Raw genomic sequence first — 12,054 nt, forward strand, 5'->3', positions numbered from 1 at the left:
AAAGGGTTAATGGACATTTGCCATTACCAGACACCCCCTTCCCCTTCTTCCCCTAAGGTCATTAAATGGAGGTTTCACTGTAATATAATAATTAGGTATGTACATATAATGTGCATACTGTATGCGCTGCTTTTTCTTTCCAGGTTGAAGCTGCTAAGTATCGACAAAATCATCCAAACTGGACAGTTCCCATAATAAGAGGTCCTAGTAAAAAAGAGACTGAAATGTATCTGCTGTAAGTGATGAACTAAGATGCAAGAGTCCAGTAGATGTGATCCTAGTCCACAGTTCTACTGACTCAGTTGGATCATCAGCAGTAAATTTTACATGCCATAACAAGAATCTTAAATTTGTTTTGCAAACTTCACAGATCACATACAGAGAATGCATATGACCTATACAGAATTACCAAAATAAATGTGACATAACATAATACCAAGTTGAGAGAAACCAGACTTCCAGTATAATATATATTTTCAGACATCTTCATTTATGTATTGGTAGACACTATTTTTTTGGTAATTAACTTTACAATACAGATATATGCCAATATTTTATATTGTACCAAAAAACTTAGCAACCTAACTTAACCTCACAAAAATTAACATAGTAAAATTTAGCTTACTCTGACAAAACCCATCTTCAGTAAGCCTAATTTTACTTGTAATGTTGAGTATGCTTTGAATCTTTAACATATGTGAAATATGGGTAATTCTGTACATGCAGTATACATTCTCCATATCTGATTGATGTGATTTTCAGAATATATTAAAAATTCATATTATGAGCTATTAACCAAACTGTTATTTTTATATAGCTGGACTTGAGTCCTGGAAATGGGAAGTACAATGCCTGCACTCTAAAGGAGGGGTTTTGGGATATTAGCAGTTTGGAGGGATATGTTGTGTATCTTTATACGTATATGCTTCTAAACTGTTGTGTTCTGAGCACCTCTGCAAAAACAGTGATTAATTATGTGTGAGTGAGGTGAAAGTGTTGAATGATGATGAAAGTATTTTCTTTTTGGGGATTTTCTTTCTTTTTGGGTCACCCTGCCTTGGTGGGAGACGGCTGACTTGTTGAAAAAAAAAAAAACTTATTGTTGGTTGTAGGTGATTTGATGTAGTAGATCCCTAGGCATAAATACCATAGGTAAGGTAAGGATATGTAAAGTAAAAGGACACATCAAGCCGTAACGGCTTGGTAAAGCTCCTGGAGAGCGAAACGTTGCCACAATAAAAATGTCACATTAGTTGCACTTGTGTCCTTTTACTTTACATATTGTCAGTAATTCTACCAACTTTATTACAAGGTAAGGATAGATTAATAAATCATACAAGGTAAGTAGTGCTGTTTCAGACACACAGTAATGTATCTTGGAGAGGATGCCTACTATTTTGGAGACCTTTATTATGTGCTGGATGTGGGTATTAGGCTTCAAGCTGCAATCCAGGTGTAGACCTAAGAATTTACCCTTGGTTTGCCTTACAATGGGAGAAGCTTTGAACATTTGCATCTCTGTTCCCAAACACCATGTAGAATGTTTGGTCAGTATTAAATGTAAATTTATAATCATCCATATAGATATTTTATTAGCTCCTCATTAACAGTGTTGTAGAGAGGAGTAAGATTTGAGTGGTTAGTTTAGTTTAATATCTTTATTATGCACCCCATACCCATCCTGTGGGTGGTAGTCACCCCAGACCCATCCTGTGGGTGGTAGTCACCCCAGACCCATCCTGTGGGTGGTAGTCACACCATACCCATCCTGTGGGTGGTAGTCAAAAGATTACAGAGGTACATAATGGGTCCAGGGACTGGGCCCCAAGGTTATGATAGCTGAACTAATTACAACAATAATGAACTCCAGGTAGATCTGGTCACAAGTTACAAAGTTAATGAACCATGTACACTCCTATACATGGTTACAATCATGAACAAATTACAAAGTAATGAGCCACTGACACGTCCACACCTGGTCATAGTTGTAATGAGTTATAAATACAAACATTAAGTGGGTCATACACCCACACAAGTTCGCACACACATGAGCGCAAGTGCGCACACACACACACACACGAGCGCAAGCACACACACACACACACACACACATGAGCGCAAGCACACACACACACACACACACATGAGCACAAGCACACATACACACACACACACACACACGAGGGAGTGGGAGATGACAAAAGTTGTGCTATCTGCAAATGGAACAGGCTCAAGGAGATGAGATACACTGGGGAGATTGTTAATGTGTATAAGAGCAAAGAGCCAAGAGCACTGCCCTGAGGCACCCCTGTGTCAACAGGCCTATGAAGAGGTCCAGGGGATATTCATTTTTTTCAAGAGCTGCATATAGCAATTCAAGAATTTTTATAACTGCATCCTTTATATATATATATTTTTTTTTTTTTAGCCTGAAACCAAACTGGCAGGGGTTGAGTGTGTTGTGGGACACTAGAAAACTGTAAACTTGCTTATGGATTAATTTTTTGAAGATTTTAGAAAGTAGTGGCAAGTTAGATATTAATCTGTAGCTATTTACATCAGTTGGATTGCCTCCCTTGTGTATTAGGATAACCCCTTGCTATCTTAAGTGTTCTTGGGAAAGTTCCAGTTTCTAATGATTTGTTGAACAGAATTGTAATAGTGAGTAACAGCATATGAATTGCTTTTTTGTATATTAGTGGTGGTAAATTAATTAAGTTTTCTGCCTTGTTTTTTAGTGAATTTATTATCATTGTGACTTCAGTGGAATTGCAGTGGAACCTCGGTTTTCATATGCCCTAGTTTGTATGTAAAACTATAGTTAGTCTCTATAAAATGTATTTTTATTAATATTTCCCATAAGAAATAATGTAAATCCAATTAATCCGTTCCAGACACCCAAAAATATTAACAAAAAATACATTTTATACAGATTAACTAAAGTTTTACGCACAAACTAGGGCATACGAAAACTGAGGTTCCACTGTAGTTAGAGCTAGAGTGAGTGAGTGAGTGTAGATAGCTTCCAGTAAGGTAGTCACTCACCTGAGCATTCATTGTGGGGATTTTGCTAACTAGCCTTGATCCTGTAGTTGAGAAGAAATTTTTTAGCATGTTGGCTGTTAAGCAGGCTGGATGTAAGGCTTGTTTGGTTTAGTTAAGATTATATCTCTGGTTTTGGCTGGTTTACAAGAACCCAGGATCTGGGAGAGGGGTTTTCCAGGTCCTTTTCATTTTTTTTTCTTCAATAAGTCAGCCGTCTCCCACCGAGGCAGGGTGACCCAAAATGAAAATACTTTCATCATCATTCAACACTTTCACCTCACTCATACATAATCACAGTCTTTGCAGAGGTGCTCAGATATGACAGTTTAGAAGTCCCTCCAAACTGTCAATATCCCGGACTCCTCCTTAAAGTGCAGGCATTGTAATTCCCATTTCCAGGACTCAAGTCTGACTAAATCTGTAATAACTGGTTTCCCTGAATCCCTTCACTAAATAGTACCCTGCTCACACTCCAACAGCTCGTCAAGTCCCAAAACCCATTCGTCTCCATTTACTCCTATCTAACATGCTCACACATGCTTGCTGAAGTCCAAGCCCCTCACCCACAAAACCTCCTTTACCCCTTCCCTCCAACCTTTTCGAGGACGACCTCTACCCCTCCTTCCTTCCCCTACAGATTTATATGTTCTCCAAGTCATTCTACTTTGAACTATTCTCTCTAAATAACCAAATCACCTCAACAACCCCTCTTCAGCCCTCTGACTAATACTTTTAGTAACTCCACACCTCCTAATTTCCACACTCTGAATTCTCTGCATAATATTTACACCACATATTGCCCTTAGACAGGACATCTCCACTGCCTCCAGCCACCTTCTTGCTGCAGCATTAACAACCCCAAGCTTCACACCCATATAAGAGTGTTGGTACCACTATACAGAGGACCCTCAACTTATGAAGACCTCATCTTACGATGAAATTGACTTATGAAGCTTTTCACCGTAAAATTTTTACCCCAACCTACGATGAAAAACTCAACTTTCATCATTCGTCCTGAGCGTGGCTGTCTGGTCTGTCTGGCCTGAGTGCCTCAGCTGAGCTAGTGTGACACTGTTTACAAGTCAGGGCGAATGGTTACACTAATACATTTGATAAATTTTGTATTTTTCCAGTGTTTTTAGTGCATGTAACTGCTAAATAAGCCATAATGGGCCCAAAGAAAGCTTCTAGTGCCAACCCTGTGGTAAAAAGGGTGATAAATACTATCGTACCATGGTCAGCTGCTGCTGCTGCTGTACTACCATCAGCTGCTGCTGTACCACTGTCAGCTGCTGTTGTACCCCGGTCAGCTGCTGCTGCTGCTGTAGCACCATCAGCTGCTGCTGTACCACCGTCAGCTGCTGCTGTACCACCATCAGCTGTTGCTGTAACACCGTTAGCTGCTGCTGTACCACAGTCAGCTGCTGCTGCTGCTGCACCATGGTCAGCTGTACTACTCGAAGATGTGGAGAGACTAATGGTGGTGTGGCTTATCGAGAATACCAAGAAATAATTAACCACAGAGGGTTAGCCATCCAGGATAACCCAAGACAGTCAGTGTGTCATTGATGACTATTTAACTTATTTCCATTGGGGTCCTTTACCCTTTCAGGGTTGGCAGGCCCTCTCCCAAACCTATTCCCAGGGTCGGTAAAAATTCAGAAAAAAAAAATTTCTTATGAAAAGATAGTTGTTTTTTTTCTGAATTTTATAGGCTAAAGAAAAAATTTTTACCATCAATACTTACCGAGATAGGGAGGCGTGAAGTTGACAGAAAATGACCGGCATACGGTAACATCGCCGACTGCCGGTCACCCGGTATTACTTTATTTTATTGTTTTAGGTACTATTTTCTATTATTTTTTAATTTTTTTTTCCAAGTAACTTTTATGGCTGGTGAGACCAATATGATCACTATTTTGTAAGTTATTTCTTTTTCTATACTACACAATAACTGCATAAATACTGTTGCCACTATTTTGTTTACAAAACATATTTACACAAACGAACAATACAAAATGTTGTTTATTACTATTTTTCTATATTTTATGTACACATATACAGTCACAGGACATGTTTTTAGAAGTTCTGCAGCCTGTGGAAGTCTTTGAAACATGATGTCATGCACAGTGGTGTTTTACACTCCTCACACATAAAACGAGTGTCTCTGTGTTGTTGTGAACGTTTTTTTGTATGTGCAGAGATGTAGCACCTCTTCTGAGCCTTTTTCTTGAAAGCAGTAGCAAGCAGTTTTGTTAGGAAGTGATCACCATGCTTAAGACGAGAAGGTAGTTGTTGATAATTACTTGGGCGGTTTTCTATTGAAGGTGCTGTTCCTTGGTACTTGATTATTATTTGCCTGATGACAGACAAACAAAATTCACCATATGGTGGTTTGTTTCTGGTCCTCATCTTATATATATTATAAGCATTGAGCATGGAAATGTCCAGAATATGGAAAAAGAGTTTTATAACTCTTGCGAACACAATCAGCAAACCCAATCTGCATGTCACATTTGTCCACTGAACGCATATTGAAGGTGTAGTCAATCACAGCTGCAGGTTTTAGAATGGGTTCATTGCTCTCTCTATGCTGCCTGCCAGTGTCTGCCATTTCATTAGGGTGAACTGATGACAACAGTGTGACATCTCGTTTGTCATGCCACCGAAATGCCATGATGTCACTGGCAGCAAAGGCCTGCACCTCACCTCTATGAGTGCCAGCGTTGAACCTGGGCATATGTTTACGATTTGCACGCACTGTGCCACACACATCTGTCATGTTCACTCGCAAAAAATCACTGAGTAAGGGGCTTGTGTACCAGTTATCAGTATATAATATATGTCCCTTACCAAGATATGGTTCCAACATTGTTCTAACCACATCACCGGAGATACCCAGTAACTTCCTGGTATCTCACAATGTATTACTTCCAGTGTACACAATTATATCCAATACAAGACACTGTAACAATCACAAAGCACAAACAACTTTATACCAAAGCATTTCCTCTTGTTTGGTATGTATTGTTTGAATGAGAGTCTTCCTTTGAACAGAATCAAGGACTTGTCAATAACAAGCTTCCTGAAGGGATAAAAGTACATAGTGAATTTCTGTTTCAGATACATGAACACATTCCTTATCTTATATAACCTGTCGTTTCTGTCAGGCCTGGTTTTGTCTGAGAAGTGAAGCATATGTAATAGTAGCACAAATCGATTCACTCCTATTATATCACAGAACTTGGGATTGCAATCAGGTGGTCTGTTGATCAGTATGATTTCACACTGTGCTTATACACATGTGGCATAAGCATAATTGTGGCAAACAAGAGATACATCTCAGCCACAATTGTCTCCTTCCACTGGTGTAGGCATGAGTTTGGTGAAAGTATTGTGTTTGCCATGGTGTACTCGTAGTATCTGTTGCTTTCCCTGACAATAATTTCCATCAGGGGTTCATCAAAGAAAAACTCAAAACATTCAAGTTCACTGGCATTGTTCCCAAGTGTACAAGATGGCCGTATTCCACTTTGACTTTCGTCAAAGTGATGAGGATTGGGAAGAAAATTGGCAGCTTCCTGCCAATCCCAGGTGCGGTCTGCTGGTGGGTACTGGATATTGACAGGTGGTTGTGGAGGCTGGTGTGGTGGGTGGGTGGGGGGTGGTGGCCTTTGTTGTGGATCAGCTGAGGCAGTGGCGTGGGTGGCAGCGTGGGTGGCAGCATGGCCCACTGCTGGTGCCTCACGGCCGGCACTGCCACTACCACCACCATGCACATTTTCCATCCCAATTGCAACACTATGATCTTCATTTTCACTGTCTGTTCCTGTTGTACAGCCACAAGATGTACTCCGAGATGTATTCCTTCCCCTTGAAATAGCATATGGCACACTACGAGAGCACATATATCGTATATACTGACGCTTCACTGGAGAATATTCCACTTCACTATCACTACTGGAACTGTTTTCAAGAGCTTGTAGTTCATATTCACTATCACTGTCATCACCAATGCTCATATTTGAGTCCGGGATTTGGGAAAATAGGAGTTTCCTCTTTGATTCTGGTACAACTGAACATGAACAAGACGGCCCAGCAGCAGAGGTGGAAGGCTGAGGGTCGTCTGGGTTTTCCTCACTATTGCCAGTATTATGGTCATTAGTTTCGGTCACAACCTCATCAAAACCTTGAAACTCATCTTCACTGGCACTTCCATCTGTATTAGAACTGTCATTGGGGAACAAAAGTGTCCCAATTCACCGAGGAGTGAGGAGCTTCTTACCACGAGGCATGAACAAGATCTACTAAAATGGCGTTCCCACAATGCACCACTGGGTCCCAGAATTTTTTTCTACCACGCACACCGACCACACACACCCATTCTCTCACATCTAGGCCTACCAGCTGTTTCCTGCTTAATTTGAAGCCGCTAGAATTTATGCATACTAGTACGGCACCATCCCTGGTGCACAAGCCGTACTAGTATGGCATCAACCCTGAAAGGGTTAATCTTGTCCCCCAGGATGCGACCCACACCAGTCGACTAACACCCAGGTGAACAGGAAAAAATGCCTGGAACTGGTGCTTATATTGGTGAATTTAAGGCCACTAAAGGTTGGTTTGAGAGATTCAAGAATCTAGTGGTATACACAGTGTGATAAGGCATGGCGAAGCTGAAAAATTCATCAACCAACAAGTGTACAATTGTGATGAAACAGGCCTGTTCTGGAAGAAAATGCCAAACAGGACCTACGTTACTCAGGAGGAAAAGGCACTCCCAGGGCACAAGCCTATGAAAGACAGGCTAACTCTCATGTTTTGTTGTAATGCTAGTGGGGATTGCAAAGTGAAGCCTTTACTCATGTATCACTCTGAAAATTCCAGAGTGTTCAAGAAAATCAGTGTCTCATCACTCATCACTGCATCTTCAATAAAGTGTCATTTATTCTTCATTTAGTACAGTAGTACATGCACAATATATATTGTGCATGTATCCTTCTTTTTGTGAGTAGGAAAATGTATATTTCATGTGGTAAAAAAATTTTTTTTCATACTTTTGGGTGTCTGGAACGGATTAATTGGATTTCCATTATTTCTTAAGGAGAAAATTAATTCATCTTACGATAATTTCGTCTGACGATGAGCTCTCAGGAACAGATTAATATTGTAAGTCGAGGGTCCACTGTACTTTCATACATTCCCTTCTTTGCCTCCATAGACAATGTTTTTTTTGTCTCTGCGGATACCTCAACGCGCCACTCACCTTTCTTCCTTCATCAATTCTGTGGTTAACCTCATCCTTCATAAACCTATCTGCTGACAAGTCAACTTCCAAATATCTGGAAACATTCACTTCTTCCATACTCCCTCTCTCCAATGTGATATCCAGTTTTTCTTTATCTAAGTCATTTGATACCCTCATCACCTTACTCTTATCTATGTTCACTTTCAACTTTCTACTTTTACACACCCTCCCAAACTCGTCCATTAACCTTTGCAACTTTTCTTTAGAATCTCCCATAAGCACCGTATGATCAACAAAAAGTAAATGTGTCAACTCCCATTTTGTGCTTGATTCCCCATAATTTAATCCCACTCCTCTCCCCAAGACCCTAGCATTTACCTCCTTCACAACCCCATCTATAAATATATTAAACAACCATGGTGACATTACACATCCCTTTCTAAGACCTACTTTTACCGGGAAGTAACCTCTCTCTCTCCTTTTCATATCTTCATTTATTTCATTAAACTTGCTAGCATAGTATAGTTGTTGAGACCTTATAAGATTGGTAAGCACCGAGGTACTCGCCTAATTGTACTCGCCTAATTGTGGTTGCAGGGGTCAACACTCAGCTCCTGACCCTGCCTCTTCACTGACCACTACTGGGTCCTCCCTCTCTCTGCTCCATGAGCTTTATCATACCTCTTCTTATAAGTATGTATGGTTCCTGCCTTCACTACATCGCTTTCCAGACTATTCTACTTCCTAACAACTCTGTGGCTGAAGAAATACTTCCTAACATCCCTTTGACTCATCTGAGTTTTCAGCTTCCAATTGTGACCCCTTGTTTCTATATCCCATGTCTGGAACATCCTGTCTCTGTCCACCTTGTCTATTCCAAGCAGTATTTTGTATGTCATTATCATGTCTCCCCGACCCTCCTGTCCTGCAGTGTCATCAGACTGATTTCCCTTGACCTTTCTTTGTAAGACATTACCCTTAGCTCTGGAACCAGCCTTGTTGCAAACCTTTGCACTTTCTTTAATTTCTTGACGTGTTTGACCAAGTGTGGGTTCCAAACTGATGCTGCGTACTCCAGTATGGGCCTGATGTACACAGTGTATGAAGTCTTGAACGATTCCTTACTGAGGTACCAGAACACTATTCTCAGGTTTGCCAGGCACCCATATGCCGCAGCAGTTATCTGGTTAATATGTGCTTCTGGCAACATACTCTGTATTATACTCATCCCTAGATCTTTCTCCTTGAGTGAGGTTTGCAGTCTTTGGCTGCCTAGCATATGTTCTGTCTTCGGTCTTCTTTGCCCTTCTCTGATCTTCATGACTTTGCATTTGGCAAGGTTAAATTCTAGGAGCCAGTTGCTGGACAATGTGTCCAGCCTGTCCAGGTCTCTTTGTAGACCTGTCTGGTCTGCATCTGATTTAATTCTCCTCATTAACTTCACATCATCTACAAACAGAGACACTTCTGAGGCTATCTCTTCCGTCATGTCGTTCACACATACCAAGAATAGCACTGGCCCCTGTGGGACCCCGCTCATCACAGGTGCCCACTGTGATACCTCATCATGGCCCATGACTCACTGTTGCCCCTCATGTTATGTATTCTCTGATCCATTACAGTGCCCTTCCTGTTATATGTGCCTAATCCTATAGCTTCTGTACTATTCTCTTGTGAGGAACTGTGACGAAGGCCATCTTGCAGTCCAAGAAAATACAATCAACCCACCCCTCCCTATCATTTCTTATTTCAATTACCTTGTCATAAAACTCTAGTAGGTTTGTGACACAGGATTTGATTTCCATGAATCGTGCTGGCTGTCATTTATAACCTTGTTCTGCTCCAGGTGCTCCACCACTCTCCTCCTGATAGTCTTCTCCATGACTTTGCATACTATACACGTCAGTGACACTGATCTATAGTTTAGTGCTTCATTTCTGTCTACTTTCTTAAAGATGGGGACTACATTTGCCATCTTCCATACCTCAGGTAGTTGCCCAGTTTCAAGGGGTGTGCTGAAGATTGTGGTTAGTAGCACACACAGTGTCTCTGCTAAGGACCCACGGAGAGATGTTGTCCGGTCCCACTGCCTTTGAAGTATCAAGGTCGCTTAAGAGCTTCTTCACCTCTTCCTCAGTTGTGTGTATTTCATCCAACACTTGTTGGTATATCCCTTGTTGGTGTACCCCTCTGTTCTGTCTTCTCAGTGTCCCTTCAGCCTCCACTGTAAATACTTCCTGAAATCTCATGCTGAGCTCCTCACATACTTCTTGGTCATTTCTTGTGAGCTCCCCACCTTCTTTCCTCAGGCTCGGTGGCCTGGTGGCTAAAGCTCCCGCTTCAAACACGGAGGGCTCGGGTTCACTTCCCGGTTGGTGGAAACATTCCGACACGTTTCCTTACACTTGGCCTGTTCACCTAGTAGCAATTAGGTACCTGGGTGTTATTCGACTGGTGTGGGTCACATCCTGGGGGACAAGATTGAGGACCCCAGTGGAAATAAGTTAGACAGTCCTCGATGATGCACTGACTTTCTTGGGTTATGCTGGGTGGCTAACCCTCCAGGGTTAAAAATCCAAACAAAATCTTATCTTATCCTGATGTGGCTGTAAAGCAGTTTTGGGTCAGACTTGACTCTCTATGCTATGTCGTTTTCGTATTGCCGCTGGGCCTCCCTCCTTATCTGTGCATACTCGATTCTGGCTCATTGACTAATCTCTTTATTTTCCTGAGTCCTTTGCCTTCTGTACTATTTCCATTCTCAAACACACTTAGTTTTTGCCTTCCTATGCCTTTGGGTAAACCAAGGGCTTGTTCTGTTCTTCCCACTATTTCTGTTAACCTTGGGAACAAACCTTTCCTCTGCCTCCTTGCATTTTGTTGTTAAATAGTCCATCATTTCGTTTACTGACTTTCCTACCACTCTCTTTCCCACTGAACCTCCTGCAGGAAGGTCCTCATACCTGTGTAATCCCCCCTTTTATAGTTTGGCTTTTCTCTTTCTACTCCTGTTACACTCTCCACTTGCAGCTTTATGATGTATTCAAAGCTCAGAACCACGTGGTCACTAGCTCCAAGGGGCCTTTCATATGTGATGTCCTCAATGTCTGAGCTACTCAGGGTGAACACAAGGTCTAATCTTGCTGGTTCATCCTCCCCTCTCTCTCTGGTAGTGGCCCTAACATGTTGGTGCATGAGGTTTTCCAGTACCACATCCATCATCTTGGCTCTCCATGTTTCGGGACCCCCATGTGGCTCTAGGTTTTCCCAATCAATCTCCCTGTTGTTGAAGTCACCCATAACCAGTAACTTTGCTCTACTTGAGTGAGTTCTTTTTGCCACCTCAACTAGTGTGTCCACCATTGCTCTGTTGCACTCATCATATACCTCTCTTGGCCTCCTGCAGTTCTGTGGTGGGTTATACATCACTGCAATGACTACCTTATGTTACCCTGACTGAACTGAACCTACTTTGTAATCTCTTTCTCCAATCTCGTCCATTCCTTCCATTTCTTGATATCCCACCGGTTTTTAATAGGCAGTGCAACCCTTCCTCCCCTTCTGCTCCTTCTATCCTTCCTCAGGATTTGATATCTGGCTGGGAAGATTGCATCTGTTATTGTCCCAGTGAGTTTTGTTTCTGTGACTGCTATGATGTCTGGGGACATCTTGATTCTTTCATGCCACTCCCTTCTTTTGATTATAATAATAACAATAATAATTTCATGCCACTCCTCACATTTATTTGTTATTCCATCCAT

The 12,054-nt window shown here is 41.6% G+C and overlaps 1 protein-coding gene across 7 annotated transcripts in view; it reads left to right on the forward strand.

Moving 5' to 3' along the window:
• The window catches only part of LOC128689482 (nucleolar transcription factor 1-A), a 193,463-nt gene that overhangs the window by 143,718 nt on the left and 37,691 nt on the right, over positions 1–12,054 (forward strand). For 6 of the 7 annotated variants that reach the window (XM_070086392.1, XM_070086388.1, XM_070086393.1 and 3 more), the window contains one exon: positions 144–235. The exons of the other annotated variant lie outside the window; for it this stretch is intronic. In XM_070086392.1, the coding sequence (XP_069942493.1) occupies positions 144–235 (92 nt within the window). The remainder of the gene's footprint in view (positions 1–143; positions 236–12,054) is intronic. 7 annotated transcript variants of the gene reach the window in all.

This window comes from Cherax quadricarinatus, chromosome 18, assembly GCF_038502225.1.
Source record: "Cherax quadricarinatus isolate ZL_2023a chromosome 18, ASM3850222v1, whole genome shotgun sequence".
Taxonomy (NCBI): Eukaryota; Metazoa; Arthropoda; class Malacostraca; order Decapoda; family Parastacidae; genus Cherax; species Cherax quadricarinatus.